The sequence below is a fragment of the Sylvia atricapilla genome, chromosome 3 (assembly GCF_009819655.1).
Source record: "Sylvia atricapilla isolate bSylAtr1 chromosome 3, bSylAtr1.pri, whole genome shotgun sequence".
NCBI classification, from domain to species: Eukaryota; Metazoa; Chordata; class Aves; order Passeriformes; family Sylviidae; genus Sylvia; species Sylvia atricapilla.
This window is the reverse complement of record NC_089142.1, coordinates 36210772-36232135: the sequence shown is the minus strand read 5'-3', so window position 1 is coordinate 36232135 and position 21364 is coordinate 36210772. Positions and strand designations below refer to the sequence as shown.

The following is a 21364-nucleotide window of genomic DNA, read 5'->3' as shown; positions in this document are numbered from 1 at the left end:
CCTGCACCTGCTGTGCTGCACAGACCTCACGCCCTGATGGGCAGGAGAATGCCAGCACCCGTGTTCTGCTTGGTTTTCCCATCAAATTACATCTGAGCAAAGCAGGAGAGGGCAGTGGAGGCAGCACAAGTCCCTGCAGGGAACAAAGTCTTGGCAGGATGGACATGGGATTGACAAAGGTGTATTGATACTGTAAAGATCTGTGAGATTATAGATGGGAAAAAGTATGTTGCGGAAGTAATTGCAAACTAAAATGCTGTGATGGGTAATGACCTCTTGCACATTTGTTTTGGTTGCCTCCAAAAGCTCTTATTTCCAAGATGAAGAATAACATGGGGTTTCTGGTGCACATTGTAAGTGTCGACCTGACATTCCTTTGGCACATGTCCCGTGAAATTGGGTATTTGGAAATACCTGCTGGGATCTTCAGAGGCTGTATGGTTTCTTCTGAAAATCAGACACTGTTAACCCTAACCCTGCAACCCTTCTTGCTGTGTTGGAGTGACTATTAGAGCAATGGGGAATATCATGCTTTAAAATACAAGAAGAGTAACTGCTTTTTGCCTTGTGTCTGTAGCAGTAGTGATCAAAATCTGGGTTGGCTGATTTTCTTCCTCAGCTGTCCTACGCTTCAGCCACATCATTGCCTCCCAGCCCCAGCAAGCCTCAGACTTTGAGTCAGAAGCATCTCAAGATCCCTTGAAGCAGTGAGTAGGTCTGGGGCAGTAACAATGACTTTGAATATCTTGCATCACCTCAGCTTCTATCAGGGGCCCAAGAGCTACTCTAGTAATGCACAGGGAGCACTGTGAAAAAATGCCACTCTGCTCCTGTTGTTTTATCACAAAGCATCTCTGTGAGCTTCAAGAGACATGAAATGCCTTTTGGCATTGTAACTGCTAGGAGATAAATATTGACAATTGTGGGGAGGAAGAAAAGGATTGTTCATTATTCAGTATATTTTACCTCAGGAACGACTGTTGAGTTTTAAAGACAGCCTGTCACCCCAGTGAAGGCAGGAGGGACACTCACAGCCAGTTGTGCTGAGCAATCTGTGCACAATGTTTGGGCTGAATCTCTTGGCTGAGGCTGTTGACAACAAACACCCAGAAACAGCAGAAGCCACAGCAGCTTTCCATCAATTCACAGCCCAGACAAGCAGGGTAATGGGGTCCCATGATGGAGCTGCCATTGTTCACTGAGCCAGCAGAAGGCTCCCCAGGAACCAGAGCAGAAAAGATATTTATTGAGTAGAAAGAAATGGGGCTTCAAATTGAAGTAACTGGGTAACAGGTAAAAATGTTTTGCTGCTACAGAGCTGTGCCAAGGGGAACAGGGCTGGCAAAAAAAGCGCTAAACACCCGAACCAAAGCTTAAATGAACACAGTACCCTGCAGTGGATGGAGAATGGGGGACATTTTTTTGCTTGTTTGTTACAAGAAAATAAAGTTCATTTTAGAGGAGATGGAGAAACACCTGGAGGAAATAAAAGGAAGTGCCTGGGGTTGCTGAGTGCAGAGGATGGGGATGATTTGGCCACAAATCCTTGATGGCCATGCCTTGAAGTCTCCCTTGACAAAGCAGAATAGGGATAGAGCCACCGTGAAGAATTAGATAAGACCTACAAAGGAAATGAAAATTAGGAATTGCTAGAACATGGCCTGCTTCATCCCTGTTCAAATACCAGCATTATTCCTGAACAGCCAAGAGTTTACTAGGGCACTTTAAAGTCATGTAAATCGGTCAGCTTGTTGCCAGAATCTGCTTATCCCCAAAACACGGGAAATTACTTCCTGACAGCCAGCAGATGAGAAGCAGGCAGCAGTGAGACATATCAGCAAGGCTGTAGAACAAGGCAGAGGATTCCAGAAAGTGCATCTTGCATTGACAAATGTTTTGCTGTGTGATGCCCAGGTCCAACCAGTGCCACAAAAGCTGTTTCTCGTAATGGCAATGGCGCTGCATGGCCCAAAGGCTCCCCCAAACACTGGGCTGCCTGTGCACTTATTCCTAGAATTCCTCTGGGAAGTACAGAGCAGATTCTGGGGGAAAAAAAAAAATCCTACTCATCCAGTGCTTCGCTTCAGGGTGAGTCAATGCAACAGCCCAGTGTGCCCATTCCTGTCCTGTTGTCTGTTTCTGTATGGCAGCAGCAAGATGAATTTTCCTCTGATACTACTGGCTTCTGGAATGTTCCCAGGCCAGAAGGGAACTGTCCCACAAGGCCTGGGGTCTCTCCACCACACACCAAAGGGTGATGGTGCTCAGGTGCTCACAACTATTACTGCAAAAGGCATTTTGCCACTGTAAATCTCTACAGAGGGATTTGAAATGTATGCTAATGGGCAAAATGCCTAATTAGTAGAGTTGATTTGAGTTAGCATTTATTACAGAGAGAACCTAATTTGTTTTAAAATTTTTAGTTAAAGATGACTTAGGACTCTTAAATGTTTAAAATGTAACTTTTGCTCAAGCTAGCACTTACATCACCAAAAGCAATACTCTTGCTTTTAATGATTTAATAAAATATTGGCCGAAGACCTGAGAAGACCTTTCTTGACAGCCGGCTGGGAGACGGTATGAAGCCAGAAACAATTTTCACAGTTTTTTCTTTTTTTCCCCGCCGCGAAATAATTTGAAAACATTTTCTTCTCCTGAGCATACCTGGCTGTCTCTGCCCTGTAGGTGTACCAGCTGTGCCCCCACCGCCACGGCAGAGGCCCCATGGCAGCTGCTGTCTCCAAAGCCCCTGGTGCTGCCAGCCAAAGCTGGACAGGTGGGACCTGAGCTGCCGGCCCGGGTACTTTGCCAGACAGTCAAAACCAGAGGTTTTGACTTACATCCACCTTACAAAAATCGTGACTCCTCTCCTTTTGCCCGGTCCCCACCGTGAGCCCGAGCATCCCCCCCGCTCCCCACCCTCTGCCATGTCCAGCCTGACACCTGCCTTTGGTGGAAGGGTGAAAAAAAAAGAGGTAAGCACATTTCTCTCATGTGACAGCAGGCAATGCTGCCGGGGTGCGGTGCCCCGCTCCTGAGGTGGCGGCCGCCTGCCCGTGTCCCCTGTCTGAGCTCTCCCTTTCCCATTGCTCCCTCGCAGCCGGCCGCAGCGGCAGAGGCGGGAAGCCCACGGCGAGGCGCACAAGCAAGGCAGGTAAGCGACAATCCTGGGGAGACTGCTGTGGCCCCGGCCTGTCAGCCCGCGGCCGGGCGGGGAGAGGGGCACCCTCACACAGGCTGTCTGTAGGCACCGCCGTGCCATCGGCAGGATCCCGCAGGCCCCAGAGGAAGCCGCTGCTGACACCCTCACGGGGCCATTTCCCACACCCCCTCAGGCTCCATGTGCTGCTGGTGTTTGTGTTGCCGTGCTGTGTCAGTGGGTGCCTTCCCGCCAGGAATCCCTCCTGCAGACCTGAGCCCCTTCCATGGGCTCTTTGTCATGCCACTTGTCCTTCCCACTGCCGCTGGCAGGGAGAAAGACCTTCCTGAGCGCAGTTAAACCTGATCACAAATGTTTGCTTTGCCACTGGCCTGCTAATATTGCTCCTCTGCCTTGGACAGGCATAAGCCTTCCCTAATGTACACTCAGGTCTTTCAGAGGTTGACTTAAACCTAAAGCAGTCACCTTTTAAAATGCCTGAGAAACAATTCATGACTAGAACTCACGTAGACAGACAGCTCAACCCTCCTAGAAATTACTGAACTCAGACTAGGCATCTTTCTAAGATACTTTGTTGTCCAGATAAAGGATTTGAGGGAGGAGTCGCTGAAAACACCACTGGCCTGTTAGGAGAGTGTTGCACTGGCTTCTTGTACAACTTTCAACAAGTCTTTGAGAAGTACAGCATGGCTAAGCAGTTTTAATTTATGAGAAACTTAATCTCAGGAAGTTTTTCCTCATTAAGTTTCTTTGTCAGCCTGTTTTCCTGTAATCTATTTCTTGCTCGTCTTGTGTATATTCAGACAAGTGCCTCTCTGAGAGTGCCTTCTTTTCTAAAATCAAGAACCAGCAAAACCTTTCCTCCTCCTTTTGAGCCCTCCTGCCGCCCAAGTGTCTGGTGTGCAGCTGGCTCTGAGGGCAGCAAAGGCTTCCCTACACAAGGGAGTAACCAAGGAGCTGCTGCCATCACCATCCCAGTCAAAGCACTGGGGCACTGAACAGCAGTTTGCATTTTGGATGTGGAGGGAGATCAGAGGTTCCTCTGTCCAGCATTCAGTGCAACTCCAACAGCTTCTGGAATTACCACCCTCCAGGCTCTTTAATGCTCAGAGGCCTCACAGGTCTGTAATGCTGCTTTTTATCCTTGATGGCAATCTAGGGCAGAAGCTAATCATTTTATCCCAAGTTAGGGAATGGCCTGCCTCCTGGCCTGGTTCCCAGACTGTCTCCATTTTGTTCCTGGGCAACAGCCAGTAGCTTATTTGATATATTGTTTCCCTAATTCCTGGCCTCACACTCCATCATAACTCAATGTCAGGAATGCCTCCCCCTCTCCACTTGCCCACACATACTATTCCTCTAGCCCACACATTTGAATGACTGTCCCCAAACTGCTGTATGCAGAGAGAATTTTACAGGGCAAAAAAGCCACCAAACAAATGTTTTCTCAGTGCTAAAATTATCACAGGTGCCTAAACTGTATGCTCAGTGCAGGAATCAGTTTTTAGTGACGTGCTGCCAAGCACTGCCACAATCACAGGCTCATGGGCTAAGGGGTGGATGTTCTGGGGAGTAAATGGCACTGCGCAGAGCTCATAGATTGCTTCTCTCCTCCTGGTTAGCCCAATCTTAAAACGAAGCCCTGACATCACCAAATCTCCCCTGACGAAGTCAGAGCAGCTGCTGCGAATAGATGACCATGACTTCAGCATGAGACCAGGTTTTGGAGGTATGAAACATGCACATTTGTCACTGTTCCTGTTTTACGTTGTCACTTCTTTATCCTCTAACATCTATAGCAGTGAAGAAACGTATTGGCTTTTCTTTCTCTAATTTCTTTTGAGTTGTGAATTCACGGCACTCTTGGGGGAATAGAGAAGCAGTGAAATAACCTTCTGGATGAGAAAAAAGCATAGTCAAAGGCATGGAAATGTGATTAACTGACAATATATTATTCCTGGTGCTCAGTGATACTTTCCTCTGATAAAAATCTGCAAATACACCTTATATTTATTCCTGGATGATGGGGGAAATTCTAAGTTTTGTCTTAGTAAGGCCATACATGTGCATAATCAAATGATGTGCCTCACTTACTTCTTTTATAACCCAAAAGAAAATATTTTGACTGCCTGTGTTAATGCTTGCTCACAGTTTTGTGGCTGTTTGCTAGAGCAACTGAAGCTTTCAGGGAAATGGATGAAGGAGAACACGCTTTCTTTCAGCCCATCGGATTAGAGAATGTTGTAATTTATCTACCCTTTCTGGCTGACAGATGGTCATTCAAATCCAGGATGCCATTATATACTCTGATGAAAGAAGATTTTATCACTAAATGCTCAATATACCAAATATCAGCATGTTCAATTAATTTAAAAACATTTCAGTTTCACAGCAGTTCGTAAATGTGAGCATTATTTTACTTGACAGCTCTCCTGGACTGTAATTGCCAGAGCTATATCAGGGACTAGTCAAAGCCTGGAGGAGGGAAAAAGTTCAGAATCCCTATTACATGGGGTCACAGTTGGATCCTTCCCCTCAGGAGCCTCAGGCTCAGTGACACATGCCTGTGTCCTGCAGTGTATCCCCTCCTTTCACCCTTTCTTTTCCACAGCTGAGCACTTAGTCTCGTGAAAGTCAAACACACATAGTATCTCTCATGGAGGTTATTAGCCTGCAAGGGGAGCAAAAGTGAGGGAAAATCTCCCAGATTCCCTTTGTTGAACCACCATTGGTCTCTCTGTGAATGAATCCTCTTCCAGTAATCTATCTCACCAGTCCTGGATCCAAGCACTATAGCTAAACACAAAGTTATTTTTAAATTTTGAAGGGACACATGTAGGATGACACAATAAAAAGAAAAAGTTAGTAGTAGGTCAGTCTTATTACTGACTTTAATTGTTATTAGGAGATTTTTGTTGTGAATTCAATAATTTATACTTTCTATAGGTTTACTGTTGTTTCTGTTTCAGACTGAACATCTATTTCTATCTGTAAGATCATAAAGTCAGAGGATTGCTTTGTCTCAATAGGTTTGTACTTTGTCAACTCCTAATTTTATTTTTTTTTCCCTAGGCCCTGCAATTCCTGTTGGGGTGGATGTCCAAGTTGAAAGTCTGGACAGCATTTCTGAGGTAGACATGGTAAGAGTCACAGATTGGACCTCTGGAGACCAAAACTCTGCAGGCTACCTGGGTTTGTGTCCACAGGGTTTGAATACTGCCAAGGACAAACACTCCACAGCCTCTAAAGGCAGATTCAGGTTTGATCTGAACCTGCCAACAATTACTTCTATTAACCTTATGCTACCATTTCATGGCCCTTGAAGCAGGAGGAAGAAATATGACATTTTCTTTTCTCTAGGACAAAATGATAAAACATTGCCAAGAACGTCTCAAAGGATTTGGGTTTCTATATTTTCTTAAATAGCGATAACACACTTAAAAGCTCTGAGGAGACCAATGAATGTGTTTGTTTTAAGGCACTTACATGCTGCAGACATAGTGTCACTTTGGAGAAGTTCTGAGGCAGTCAGGGGCCAGAGAGCTCCCAAGGAAAATGGGGAAGGGCTTTAAACTGAAAGAGGGTAAGTTTGGGTCAGATGTAAGGAAGAAATTCCTTACTTGGAGTGTAGAGAGGCACTGGAACAGACTGCCCAGAGAAGCTGTGGATGCCCCATCCCATTCAAGGTCAGGCTGGAGAGGGCTTTGGACAGCTTAGTTTAGTGCCAGTGTCAGGGAGGTTGGAACAAGATGGTCTTTGAGGGCACATTTCCAATCTAAACATTCTGTGACTCGCAGAGTCTCTCAGTAACTCAGGTTTTGCTTTGGAAGAGAAAAAGATCCCTCCCCAATACAGAATATTTTTCAAAATGTTTTGACTTTTCAACGAAATTATCAAATAGCTCTGAAGGTTTCACAGGAAACCTGGGAAAGAAAGCCCCAGATTCTCTGTCCTCCTAATTAACAGACAGAGGGATAAAGAGCCTGCACTGGACCTCCTCCCATGCCTGAGCCAGGAACAGGGCTGTGTGGCAGCACAGCTGGTGGCAGACACACACAGGGGTGGCATGTCAGGCTCCTCTCACTGCAGCTATTTCAACTCTTGTGTGGGCTGAGACGTTTGCAGTCATCTGACCTCAGGGGTGAGCATTTTCCCCAGAACTGGGGACCCCTCCAGCTGACTCCCTGACTCCAGTGCTCTTGGTGCCCTGACAGCTAGCCATGGATGTCCTGAGCCTTCACCTGCTCTGCTTGAGGAGAAAGCTTGTGAAGGTGGCCAGAGGGCCCCTAAAAAGCTTTGGGACTTGAAAGCAAAGTGGAAGAACTAACATCAAGGACTTAGAAGTTAAAGAAAAAAACCCAAACTCCAAAACAAACCCCAAACCAAACAAACCCCAAACAACAAACCTGTTCTTTTTTCCTTTTTTTTTTTTTTTTAATCAAACATTATGATTTTGAATTAGTTCCCATGGTATTTGAATATTGTCCCTGTTCCTCCTCTAACATCATGTTGCAACACTCTGAAATGGTCTTGGGTTAAAAAAATTAAGGGTAGATTTTGGCTGTTAGTAAAATAATAATGGAGAAGGTTTTATATTTTCAGAATCAATACTTTTTAACTCATTCAGCTTTGTAGAAAAATGCCATGGTGCTTAGCAAGATCATTACTTGCTTTTTAAATGAAGGCACATCAGTGACACTTATTCATTCTGTACTATGTTTAAGCTTGAGAAGTGAGTTGTGTCTGAACCCAGTAAATCTATCTGACCTGATGAATAAACAAGCTGCAGCTGGTGATGCCCCTTGCAGCCCAGGGAGTGGATGTCCCCTCAGAAGAGAGGCTTTACAGTTCATGGTTTGTCCCAGAGAGGAGCAATACTACTGTGCTGATCAGGTGCAAGTTGTGACAGAAGCCTGTTTGCTGCAGGACTTCACCATGACGCTTTATCTGAGGCACTACTGGAAAGATGAGAGGCTGTCCTTCCCCAGCACCAACAACCAAAGCATGACCTTTGATGGCAGGCTGGTGAAGAAGATCTGGGTCCCCGACATGTTCTTCGTCCACTCCAAGCGTTCCTTCATCCACGACACCACCACGGACAATGTCATGCTGCGGGTCCAGCCAGATGGGAAGGTACTTTATAGCCTCAGGTAAAACTGCATTCGGTCAATGTAAGCTATTAGTGGAAAGAGAAAGTGGTTTAATTGATTCCTGCATTGTGTTTCTGCATGACTTCATACAAAAAAAAGGCATTAAAAAGAATGAATGTGCTGGCTATCCACAGGCATCTGAGTGCCTGTATGAGTACATTTAAGTGCCTGTTGCAGAAAGCCAGTTTCTGTGCCATCATTGTTGGTTTCACCAAAGTCCCTTTACCTTGTGAGCATGGCTAGCCCCTGTTCCTGTTGGGAAGCTGCTGTCAGACGTGGCAGTCCCTGGGAGCAGCTCTGTGGAGGGCTAGCAGGCTGCAATCTTCACGGGGCGCTGCTGAAGAGGCAGGGCACATTCTAAATAAAAGGGCAGTATCTGGTAATAAAGAGAACTCCAGGGCAGCTATAGTTATCCACTTCACTACAATCAAATCTTTAGGCTCAGCAAAATGTGCAGTTTCTGTTCTTGAAAGCAATAATAAAGAAGGATAAATTATACCAAGTACCACTTTATGATAAGCAAAAAAACCAGAGGGAACGTCCTTCAGCATGTGAAGTGACAAGCTTCAGAGCAAGGGTATATAGCTCCTGGTTTGGCTCTTCCTGCTTTTTACTCACTTTTCATGTGAAATCCATGAAAGCTTCTTGCAGGAGACATTTTTGGTCATCATTGCTTTGTCCTCTGGCTCGAGGGGTCTTCCCAGCCCTGGCTTTCTCCCTTACTTTCCAAATAGTTCATCAGTTGACGTAAGTCTGAATGTTATTAAACTGAGGTTTTTTAATTTCCGATCATTAACACTTTCATGCTTGGAGATGCTAAGTGAGGAGCATCTGTGTTGTGATTTAACCCCAGCTGGCCACTAAGCCCCATGTAGTTGCTGGCTCACTCCATCCTAGTGGGAGGGAGGAGAGGATTGGAACAGTATAAGGCAAAAAAACCTCGTGGGTTGAGATAAAGGCAGATAATTAGGTAAAGCAAAAGCCCCATACACTGGCAAAGCAAATCAAGAAATTCATTCACCACTTCCCAAGGGCAGGCAGGTGTTCAGCCACCCCAGAAAAGCAGGACTCCATCACACATAACAGTCACTTGGGAACATGAATGCCTTTATTCCAAAATTTCACCCCTTCCTTCTTCTTCCCCCACTTCATATGCTAAGCATGATGCCATATGCTGTGGAATGTCCTTTTGGTCAGCTGGGATCAGCTGTCCCCTCCAAACTCCCTGTGCACCCTCAGCCTCCTCCCTTTTGGGGTAGGGTGAGAAGCAGAAAAGGCCTTGATGCTGTGGAAGCCCTGCTCGGCATTGATGAAAATACCCCTGTGTTATTAACACTGTTTTCTGGACAAATCCAAGATGTATTCCCACACTAGCTACTGTGAAAAAAAAATAACTCTATCCCAGACAATCACTTTGTCAGTCTCTAAAAATAAAATCTGTGCTTCTGTTTTACATGACTGCAGCTCCCTCCAGTTAGAAAACAAGTATTGCCAAAGGACCCATAAAAACCTATTAGAAAGGAAATTTCTGTACAATATTCTGATGCAAGAATGTCAACATCACCTCCACAGAAATGAAATAACAAAATACCTGATAAATAGACAAAGCATCAGATGATAGATAATATATTCTGAAGGACAAAAATAAGGAAAATGTGACTGATAGGAGGTCAGTATCAGCAAGACTCACAGATTTAACTAGTGGAAAGTTGCAGAATGCACTGTGTCTGATGGCTGTGGAAGTCTTTAGGGAATGTTGGTAGTGGCAGAAGTGAAGCTGAGCCTGCCACAAGGTGAAGGGGTAATTTTTTAGCCTGCCAAAGTGTTTTATGATTCTACAAAAAAAAGCCAAGCAAGAAAATTCTTGATTTCCTAGGGGGCATCAGTTTGACAAGAATTCTTTTGTTCTTTAATATTTTTATCCTACAGTTCATTTGAATTCGTAGCCTGAACATTGCCTACCTTCTTATTATCAAAGCTTTTTCTTCACTCAGCAGATTAGACAAGGTTCAAGTATTCTTTAGGCCTTTGCAAAGTTTAGTCAGGTCCTGAGTACAATAAAAAAGGACAAGAATATGACATATTGTTCAGCTATAGCATGCATGCCTACACACTCTGCCAATCATCTGCATGGCAAGCATTTATAGTTATCTAAAGAAGATGGGAACAGGAGGACATCAGACTACTCAGATGCTGCACAGCCTTGTGCTTAAACAATTGCCTGATACAAAGTGGTGGCAAATGTTTTCAATAGCAAATTGGCTGAGTTTCAGGTTTTTTCAGCATCAGAGGTTGCAATGCTTTGTGAATGCTGGGGAAGGACTAAGGCTCCCTGTAAGAACGAACAGGTCATTCCTGCCTGTCTGCCTTGCTGAAAGCCTTTGCCTGCAGATTGTATTTTTCCTTGGTGTCTGCCTTTTTAGGGTTCTTTGCTAGACATTGTTTTCTCATCTTGGAAACCACCATAGAGCTCACTGGCACCTAAACTTCTATTTGAGCCAAGCACTTCCACTCAAAGGCTAAATCCAGATAGGAAAACAGCATCAGACAGAACCCACTAGTGCAGAAGGACTCCTAACATAGAGGATTGCATTGTGTCTTTATCACTATGTGACAGATGTCTCTCTACCACTAACCCTTTTGTAACTTATTAATTCTTTCCCCAATATGATTTATACTTTTATTTTCATTTACTTCTCTAGAGTCTGAACCAGTTAAGTCAAGATTCATGGCTGCTTCCGGTTCAAACACTAAATTATGCTGTTAAAAATGTGATAATCAGACTAGAGCAAGGCCAGAGATTTTGACTGATGGGCTAGAGCATTTCAGTGGTCGCTGTTGCATTCCAGCTCCAGCCCTGTGCCCTCTGGTGGCTGATTACCATGTTCCCATGTGATCACCGGGTTCCCACTGAGCAGTTGGAAATTCACTATGTGCAAGGAAATTACCTGCATCCCTCATGGCACTATGATGGCTGTGATAAATGCAAATTATTTTATTGTACAAAGCATGTGTTTAAAGGACAGATGTCTGCAGAGATATGTTTTGTTGATTGTCAGGGGGAAGTGTCCTTTTTGCCCTTTCTCATTTTCTTCAATACTTTTGTCATCTAGTTGCCATTTGTAATGGCCTAACTTTCTAGTCACCTTTTCTAACAGGAGTTTTCTGGAAGGAAGAAATGGCTCTAACTAAAGTGGAATGGCTTTAGCTGAATGGAAGGAATATATTTTCAGTTGAGTGGTACAGGCTGTAGTTGTTTAATAAAAGACCAAACTCACAGCTTTACTATTTTTCAGTCACATAACGAGACAAGTTTTTAATGGAGTGATTTTTATTATTCCTAGAGTTACAGTAACAGCAATGTGCAACATGGATTTTAGTCGCTTTCCCCTGGACACACAGACCTGTTCCCTGGAGATTGAAAGCTGTAAGTAAAGCAGAGGTATAGGGAAGCCAAGGGCACCCCATGGGCATCCAAACTGTGTTATACCATAAATTATTATATAAATAATTAATTATACCAATAATTGAACTGCTGCTACATTCATGGGAACTCTAACCAGGGTCATCAGATTTCAACACTAAGAAAAGCTCCCTGCCTGTATTTTTTTCACTAGAATTAGACGGTTTGTAACAAGTGTTTTTAAAAACCAGCTGTGAGCACTGTCTTGCCCGTGGCCCTGAATGCCAGCCAGGCTGCCCCACTGCCACCCGCCACCTGGAGCCTTGGGCCACTTGCCTTCAGGTCAGCAGTCTCCCAGAGCACCTGTTTGCCCAGGTGCCCTCAAACACATGGATAAATGGCCATACTCCCTTCACCACCATCTGCTCATCCGTCATGTAGAAACCATGATGGGGTAGTGACATTAATTGCCTTCCTCTTATGCTTCTTAGTCCTGTTTGAGATAAACCCAGATTGTGCCCTATGTCCCAAGTATGTTGCACATATGAATTGGCCAGATTTCATAGGGCAACATTTTAAACTTTTGGCTTTTTCGAGTTATTTTCTTCTCCTTCTTAAGCTTGCAATAAGAAATGACAATTTTAATGCTGTTTTAATACATGTATGTGTGATTTTTTTCTCCCTGTGTGGAAAGAGCTGCTACCAAACCCATCTGAGAGGGTTAACATTACTGTTACTTCCACATGTATTAAAAAACAAAGTAATGTTCATGTGTATATGATAGGCAGAAAATTTGCCCAGGAGGTTTTCCTCCTGTGTGCCTCAGACCACTGATAGATTGTTTCTCTCGTCAACCCAAACAGGCTCTTTCTGCTAAGGTTCCCTTTCTTTGCTTCTGGTTTTAGGTTTACAATAAAGGATTTTTCAAGTTCTGATGCAGTGGGTTACTTAACACACACATTATTTGTGTGAAACTATGATTAGAGAAACAGGAGGATTAACAAAATGTGCCAGGCATCAGGCCTGAGTGCTGTGACACTGAGCTAGTCCACTCCTTGCCACAGCCATATCCACCACCTAGGTGGATGGCATTCAGGAATTTGAGCTTTTCAGCTGGGAGCTCTGAGGGAGCCAGGAGGGCTGTGTGGGCACACCCTGGGCTGTGGGGGTGGTAGCAGCTGTCTTAGTGCACTATCCTGAGTTTGCTCTGCTTCCCTAGATGCCTACACTGAAGATGACCTTATGCTCTACTGGAAGAATGGGAATGATTCCCTTAAAACAGATGAGAGGATATCGCTGTCCCAGTTCCTGATTCAGGAGTTTCACACCACCACAAAGCTTGCCTTTTACAGCAGCACAGGTGGGCAACCAGAGCACCTGCCAGAGCTGGGGAAAGAAGGGGTGAAAAGTGTCTCTCTTGACGTTGGCCATGGAGGATTGTCCACTGGGAGTTCTCTCTGTGTCCCATCAGACCTGCCACTCCTCTGTACCAAGTTGGCTGTCCCTGCCACACACTTCCATCTTAATGGTCATGCAGTCTGGAAAGATAATCTTCAAGGTCACACCAAGTATTAACTTGAATTAAACTCTCTGATTGCATAGGTTATATTTTCTGGAAGATATCAGCCCAAGAGGTGCCTTGACTTTGATTGTTGGTTCAGTAAAAAATATTTTCTCTAAATTGTAATGATCTGCAGCCATTAACTGTGTTTTAAGAAAAGAAAGTCAGTCACTTTTCCCCTGGTGCAACATCACCCTATCTGAAATTAGTCTGATGTTGATGTAACTTCTCTTTTTCATTCCTTCTCTTTCACAGGGTGGTACAATCGACTCTATATAAACTTCACATTACGCCGACACATCTTCTTCTTCCTGCTCCAAACCTACTTCCCTGCCACTCTCATGGTCATGTTGTCCTGGGTGTCCTTCTGGATCGACCGACGAGCAGTTCCTGCCAGAGTCCCGTTAGGTAACACCAATCTTGCAGGCAGCAGACCTAAGAGACAAAGGCTGCAACCGCAGCCTTGACCATCAAGGTGAAATCCTCAGTGCTGTGCGCTGCCCCGGTGTTTCTTTGAGGCATGGAGATCATCTGTGCCACACAGGCATGTCCCAGGGACAGGGCATGTGTCCCCTCATGGTGCAAACTCTCCTGTGCCCTGCAGTGCCAAGAGAGTGGCTTTCCCTGTTTGCACAAGATGCAGCTGGAATGAATCAGAGAACAAATGTCCCACTCTGCTTTTATTGCTCTAAACAGAGACAGGGCACGTGTGCAGCCAAGGTGTCAATATCCTTCAGAGACTTCAGTGAGCAATAAGGTGAAAATCAGTATCGGTGGCCCTGACAAAATTTCAGTTTATTGAGTTTTGCTAGAGGAGGGAGGGTGGAGGTAACACAGCTGAACTGTGCTGTGCAATTTAACTTGTTAAATGAGTTTGCACTGCAGTGTGAGGCATTTAGCTTCCCCTTTTGCAGCATCTTTCAGATAGTTGAAGTCATATGTCACAGGAGTCACCATAGGAGCAGAACTGTGATGTGGGCATAAATCTTCTTCTAAAGTGGATGCTTTGCCCTCAGCAAAGTGCTGTTTGGTTTTTTGCAGATTATGAGCTCAAGCTTGCTTCTTCTTATTCCAGGCAACATGCCTCAGGATTTTATTTATTCTTAAAATCATATTCCTCAGTGGAGAGAATATAGAAAGACAAAATAGAGATGGCAATAGGGCAGTTTTTCATGTCTGAATTTAGAAACAACAGCCATTGCCTCGAGACATCATTGAAAGAAGCATAAGGGTATGGGCCATGGCTTTTCAGAAGATGTAGGCACTGCTTTAGGCGTATTTTTAGCACCTAGATACTCCTGTGAATTCAGTCCTTTGTGCTTATATACATAATTTCAACTTCCAAAGTACTCACTAATATGACATAATTAGCCCCTGAAATGAGAGGGCCATGGAGAGGCTCTCTCAGAGTCAGGGTAATGCTGAACTGCACGGGCTCCTGCCCTTGCTCATGTGCTCATTGTGCTCACCCAGGATGTAACGTGGGGCAGCACTGCCTTGTGGGGCACCGTATTCCCTGCTTTTCCTCTAGTGAAGGCACAGACCAAGTGTGAAAGTCAGCTGGGGGCTTCTGTGACTTCTCATGAAGCAGGACTTCTCAGGAGAAGTCTAACATACAGAAAACACAGGGGAGACAAGTAAAAGTAGCAGCTTCGCTTGTGTCCACGCTGTGGAGGGGTTGAATTAGAAGCTGAGATACTCAGAATCGTAGAGTCATAGAGTATCTTGAGTTAGAAGGGACTTATAAGGATAATTGAGTTCAAATCCATGTACTTGTACCTCTCCAGGGACTGTCCTGAGCCTGGAACGGGGTGCGCCCATCATGGGGTCAAAGTGCTGCTGCTTGGCCGTAGGGTGGGAAGCTAATGGTGTGGTGAGGAGGCAGACTAGCAACACCTGAGACCAGAATTAGAGCTGTGCTCACCAAAGAGACAAGAAAACCCCAGTTACAAATCAGGGCTGCCTGGACCCTCCTCAGGCAGTGAAACTCTTGGGTGTGAAAAAAAAATATTGCAAGGTAAATTCAGATGTCAGGAAATTTTAACAGCTGCTGTATTTGTGATGAAGAGTCTGGTTTGAAAGCATCTTACAGTCTCTTCTGCCGGTGTATTCCCAGGGATAACCACCGTGCTGACCATGTCCACGATCATCACTGGGGTGAATGCCTCCATGCCTCGTGTCTCCTACATCAAAGCAGTGGACATTTACCTGTGGGTCAGTTTTGTGTTTGTCTTCCTCTCGGTGTTGGAATATGCGGCTGTGAATTACCTGACAACGGTGCAAGAGCGGAAGGAGAGGAAACTGCGGGACAAGGTGAGGTTTTCTATCTCCAATGTCATTTTATTGCCCCTGGTAAAAGGTGGGCAAAAGTCTGGAAATGGTCAAAGCTTTGCCACTGCAGAGTGCTGCTCTCAGCTGCCTGGGGAAAATGCAAGGTGTGCAAAAAGACACCAGCAGTGAGGCATTGTGGGTTATAAAGATTTGCCATGTCCAAACTCACTCCTCTTTCTTTGGAGTCTGCACTGGCTAACTCCCTCTAAGTATAGTTCTCTACTGCCTGTATAGATGGGATGGGTCTTAGGATTTTACGTTTCAGTATTTTTTTTTATACTGTAGATTAAAACCTGCGGATAGAATCAGTTGGATTCTACATTTTGAGTTTCAGATGACGTGACAGATAATCCCCCACTTTTGTCTATGCACAATCTAAACTTACACAATGATCCCAGTTTTCCCGTTCTGCCCTTGCTACATTAAATTTAAACTAAAATTTCAGCCTAAGATCTCTCCAAATGGGGCAGGCATCATGCATTCCTTCTTGTGGTTTCCCTCTCTCTTGCTCTGATTTTCTCAGTTGCAAGGTGCAGATCCAACCTTCATTTACACCCTGATACCTGTGCCTAAGCCAAAGGAGCTTTTCCACACACAGCCCTGCTCTCTCCCTGACTACACCTGTGCTTTGCAGGCATGGAAGCGCAGATGGAAAAAGCTCCTGTCCAGCTCCACCATTTTGCTCTCCCTTTTGCGTCCCAGCAGCCAGAGTCCCCCAGGCCTTTCCCCACCTCTGTGGGATGGAAGGAGCAAAGGGATGTCTGTGACCGTGTGGACACAGCTCAAACCCTTGCTGCCCTTGTCTGTCCCCACAGCCTGCGTGTGCATGCAGCCTACCTCAGCCCCGGCCCATGATGGTGGATGGCAGCTACAATGACGGGGACGTGAACGAGCTGGGGCACTTCATGTCCGAGGACGGGGACAAGCAGGACCGCATGATGGTGCAGCTGGCGCTGGCCTCCGAGAGGGGCTCGGCCAGGAGGAAAAACCAGAGATACGTCAGCATGAGGATCGACACCCACGCCATCGACAAGTACTCCAGGATAATATTCCCTGGGGCATACATTCTATTTAATTTGATATACTGGTCCATTTTTTCATAAAGATCCATGGCTTCTGTAGTCACAGAGCATTGTGACGTTAAATGAAAGTACAGTCTCACAGGCTAACAGAAAGCAAATAGAGAATTGTTTTAATTGGAAGAAGGACTGATTTTTTTCCGGGATTTAATTATTTTTTATTAGAGGCAACTCATCTGGTGGCATAAATAATTGTGGAAATCTCACATGTCAACAAAATATAGGATATACAATCTAAAATTTTATACTTATTTAAAGATGTGCTATGTCCTTCTTGTGCCTCACAGGCCACTGTAAACTATTTTAACAAGTGACTATAATTGCCAGTTGCTTATATATGGTGCATCCTCCATTTTGTACCCCCAAAATCCTAATTCTCAGAGTACCTAAATGCATGCATTTATCTCTCAGCTCAGCAGACTGACCAATAGCAATAAATACAAGAATATGCTACTACTTGCATGTTTTCTGGATGAGGTCAGAAATGGTAATTACAAGCACAAAATATCCAGTACTGGGAAATGCTTTGGTTAGGTTATTGATGGCTACATCTTTCACAGCTTAATGCATGACTTATTAGCAGTACTGCATTGACAGGTTCACGTAGCAATACTTTCAGACTTGTACTTTGTCTTAATAGTATTTAAAACATGGAAACATTTCCAAACTGTCTTGACTAAGTTTTTAAGATATGAGTTGCAATGTACATTTAATAAGGTATGAACAAAAGCCAGACTTCCTGTAATGCTAGCCAAATCTTCTGAGAAATACAGGAGCTCTCCTTGGATCTGCTTATTTGGGTCACTGGCAGTTTTGCTCTTGAGTTTCCTGGGAATGGGTTTCTCTACAAAATGATCCAGTGGAGACCATCTTTTGTCTGTGAAAAAAACCCCAAACTACTTCAGGAGAAGCCTCTTCCCTCTGATACAGTCGGGGCATTACCAGCCTGTATAAGCCTGAAAACGTGTTGCAACCTGCAATGCCAGCAGTAGTTGTACTCACTTCCAGGAAAATCCAGGTTCATCTGCTTGTAGTAAAAGCAAAATAGAAAGGTGCTCAACAGCTGACAAAGCAGTAGTAAGGACTTTACAAGAGATACCATGCCAAAACCTTTGGAATGAAGAAAACAGCTTCCACCGTAAGACAGCAGCTCCACTGCAGACACAGGTACAACTAACAGAATCTGCTTTCACGTTGCATCGTCCCCCAGCATCGTGCGACCCACCATGCCCTCAGAGAGGGCTCAGCACCTTCCGAGGCAGAGCAAGGGGACACAGCTGGAGCTGGGGGCAGTTGGCACTGATTTAAGTCTCAGCTCTCCAACACAGTGTCTGGAGAGCAGCCAGTCAGTGTGAATACACTCCATATGGAAAAGGCAGAATCTGTAATATAGAAGTGATATAACATTTCAGAAAAACAAGAACCAGTTGAATGGAATCAGGGGCCTTTACAACACCAGCAGCACCAAAGGTGTCTCAGAATTGTGATAATTCAGTTGTTCTGCTGCTACATGATATACACACACCTGTGTTCACAAAGCTGCCTGAGGGTTTGCATTCACAGGACTTTAAACACACACATGTTTTTGCACACAGCTGCAGAATTCATTACTGCCATTCAGTACACTACAAGAGCAGATACTCTTGAGTTTTACTGGTGGAGCTGCTCTGAGCATCAGACCAAAGCAGCTGTGACTCCACAAGGAGAGTGAATTTTCTTACATGACACGTGCCCTGGCCTGCCTGTTTTGTCACTCTACCATCAGGTGTGTGACACAGTCGCTGCAGTTGTTTGAACACTGCTGGTTGTTGTTTTTATTTCCTCTGTAAATAAATGTTATGTAAACATACTCAACATTTCTTAAAACTGCTAAAATTGTGATCTGAAAAACTACCTACACTAATCTCACACTTGCAACCTACACTCCATAGCTAAGGCAGTTAAATCTCAAAAACTAAAAAAATCATTGAGAGACACACCTACCCATAAGATAGGTCTACTACTTATTTCTACAGGGTTTTTTTTTTTCCACATGCACAAATACTATCATACCTTTGTTTTATCAAGTCCCCTTCATATCATATTATTCTCCTTTAAGTTTTTTTCAAGAGATTAAAAAATGCCTTTTGTTGTTGTTGTTGTTGTTGAAACCTTGCAGTCAAATGAAAGTAGAAAGTCACTCTGGCAAAAGCAGATAGAAGGTTGACTACCAGGTTTGCCCATCCTACCTTATTCCTTATTTTGATGACAACTTTCCCCACAAATAGCTCAAAGATTTCTTGGGCAGACTTGCACAGGAATGTATTTAGATTCTCAGTATTGCAAGAACCCATTTATTTCTACAATTTAAGAACAGCATGAACAGGAGTGCCAGATTTTATAGTAAGCTCTTCAGCTCCATAAGAAGCTTAATGTTCTGTAGTTTGCTGCAGTACAGTACATTCCTTTATAGACTCATTAATCTCATACTACATACATTATTTGGCATCTGATCAGTATATTAAAGGAGATTTTGAAGATACAAATGGGAGCTGGACTTTTGAATTCCCTGGCTTTCAGTGGGAACCTAGTTTCTAACTTCCCATGTGATTTTTCAAAATTTCCCTTCCAGCACAACTCCCTAAATTGATTCCCCAACCTCAGTGTTTGGATTTACACTGTTAATTTACTTGTGTTTTATTTGGGAAATTCTAGTGCCTTTTCAGTCTTATATAAATGTGTATATACATGTATTCTATAATACAGGATATGTCATATACAGTCAGTGTTTGCTATCAGCAACTGTACTCATTAAACATATTTACATATGCACTTTTTTGGCTTTTAATCTTTCACTGTATAGGTTTTGTATCTAATCATTAACACTCGGCTCCTTTCCACTTCTTCAATAAATCAGAGAGATTTGTTTGCTTTTGTTTATTTCTAGAAACACTCAAAATCACAATAAAACTTCACATTTGTACAGCATTGTGTGTTTTCTACCTTCAAAAGCGTGATCTCCAGGAGTTTATATATGGAGAGCTCAGGACGTGACCCAGATGAATACCAAATGCATCCTTAAATCTGATTGTGCTGGTGGGGCTGCAGATTTTCAGAGTTTCACAAGCAAGGCTCTGATAAAAAGCCTGCATGCAAACTCCAGATCACCATGATGATGAAGACACTCAGATTTCCGTCTCAGACTGTGTGCATTACAGCCCTCGTTCTTCTTGCTTTGGGTAACAATCTGCAACTTCTTTGAGATTAATCCAAAGCCCAGCCTGCAATGAGGCTGTGGACAGAAGGCAGGTCTGTGTGTATTCTGTCCTGTGAGCACATCCAGCTCAGTTCTAGCTTTAGAGGCTGAAGCCGTTGGTAGTCTTTAAGGATGATGGTAATTACTGATAGGGTGAAGCAGCAAGGAAGCAAACTTCAGTCTGCAACTGAGAAGCTGCAGATCCGCCATCCCTGGGAGTGTTCAAGGCCAGGCTGGAGTAGGGAAAGAAATTGAGTGGTTCTAGGAGAAGTGAGAAGGCATGAAGAAATAGATGGTCTTTTAATCTCTCTTCCAACCCAAACCATTCTGTGATTCTCTGAAACTCTAGAGCCATCATAAACAATAGCACCATATTTTTACACTATCCTCAACTCTGTGGACTTCATTAGGACTGAAGTATTTGGCTTCTCACTTTATTTTTAAATAAGGACAGTAGATGTAGTTGTAACTTGAGGAAAACCCTCAATGAGTTTGTCAGATACTTTTGGCTTTCATTAATGCCTGGAGGGATCTAAACCAGCAGCCATCTTCTCCAGCCTTGGCTTAGTATAGGTTGGGTACAAACACTTACACAGGATGCACTTTTGCTCCCTAGTAAGAACAAAATGTGGGTGTCAGCAGCAGCCAATGGAACAGTCTGGTGGACAAAGGCTCTGTGGAGGGCTGCTACCTGCAGGACAAGGAAATTTCAAACCTCAGGGGTAAAAGGGAAATAATGTAGACTAACTTTTCCTTTGTTATTTCCAAGTTATTTATTCCTAAACATTTTGCTCTAAATAAAAGTCTGTTTTCAGGAATGTTGTTAGCAAGTTTGAGATCACTCAGTGAATACTAGAGACTTCAACAGCTAACGTGTCATGACTCTTCCTCAGAAGACCAGTCCTGCTCCTTGTGACTGCAATGGGAGCAGGTACAGAGCACTCATAGTGGGGGGGAAAGGATTACAGAAACAAGATTCACAAGAATAGTAAAAACTGCTTCCCATTTATGGTTTGAAGACTGCTGGGCTCTTTTACACCAGGAGCACAGCAGGTTGCAAGTTCTCTCCTTCAAATCTTTTATAAAAAATAAACCCATCACATTTCATGTTTTATTTTTTGTTTTGCTTTAAACCAGGTGTAACTTTTACTCAGGTTCTAAGACAGTTACTAAATAAGGAAATACAGTAGCTTGGTAGGCTGGCAGAGGATTTAAGTTCTTCACAACATCTGGACATCATCACCTCATCCTTTCACAGCTGGGATTTGCCATCAGCAGTTAAGAATAATTTCAGCCACTACAGTTCATTTCCTACACATTTTGATTCATTACTGAGAATACTATTCCTGACAAATATTCCCATATTCTTAAATTACAAACCACTTGGGGAAGACGGCAGTTAGGGCAACTTAAAAAGCATGTTGGATATTTTCATACATGTGTGA

General features: G+C 43.9%; 1 protein-coding gene across 2 annotated transcripts in view; it reads left to right on the top strand.

Moving 5' to 3' along the window:
* Window positions 1–19574, top strand: part of LOC136358939 (gamma-aminobutyric acid receptor subunit rho-1) — a 29692-nt gene extending 10118 nt beyond the window's left edge. The window contains exons 2-10 of one of the 2 annotated variants that reach the window (XM_066315127.1): window positions 3101–3154; window positions 4783–4889; window positions 6233–6300; window positions 8087–8310; window positions 11655–11737; window positions 12933–13073; window positions 13530–13682; window positions 15391–15587; window positions 16421–19574. In XM_066315127.1, the coding sequence (XP_066171224.1) occupies window positions 3101–3154; window positions 4783–4889; window positions 6233–6300; window positions 8087–8310; window positions 11655–11737; window positions 12933–13073; window positions 13530–13682; window positions 15391–15587; window positions 16421–16708 (1315 nt within the window). In that variant the 3' untranslated portion in view covers window positions 16709–19574. The remainder of the gene's footprint in view (window positions 1–3100; window positions 3155–4782; window positions 4890–6232; window positions 6301–8086; window positions 8311–11654; window positions 11738–12932; window positions 13074–13529; window positions 13683–15390; window positions 15588–16420) is intronic. The other variant, XM_066315128.1, reaches the window with a different exon arrangement.
* Window positions 19575–21364: the final 1790 nt, after the last annotated feature.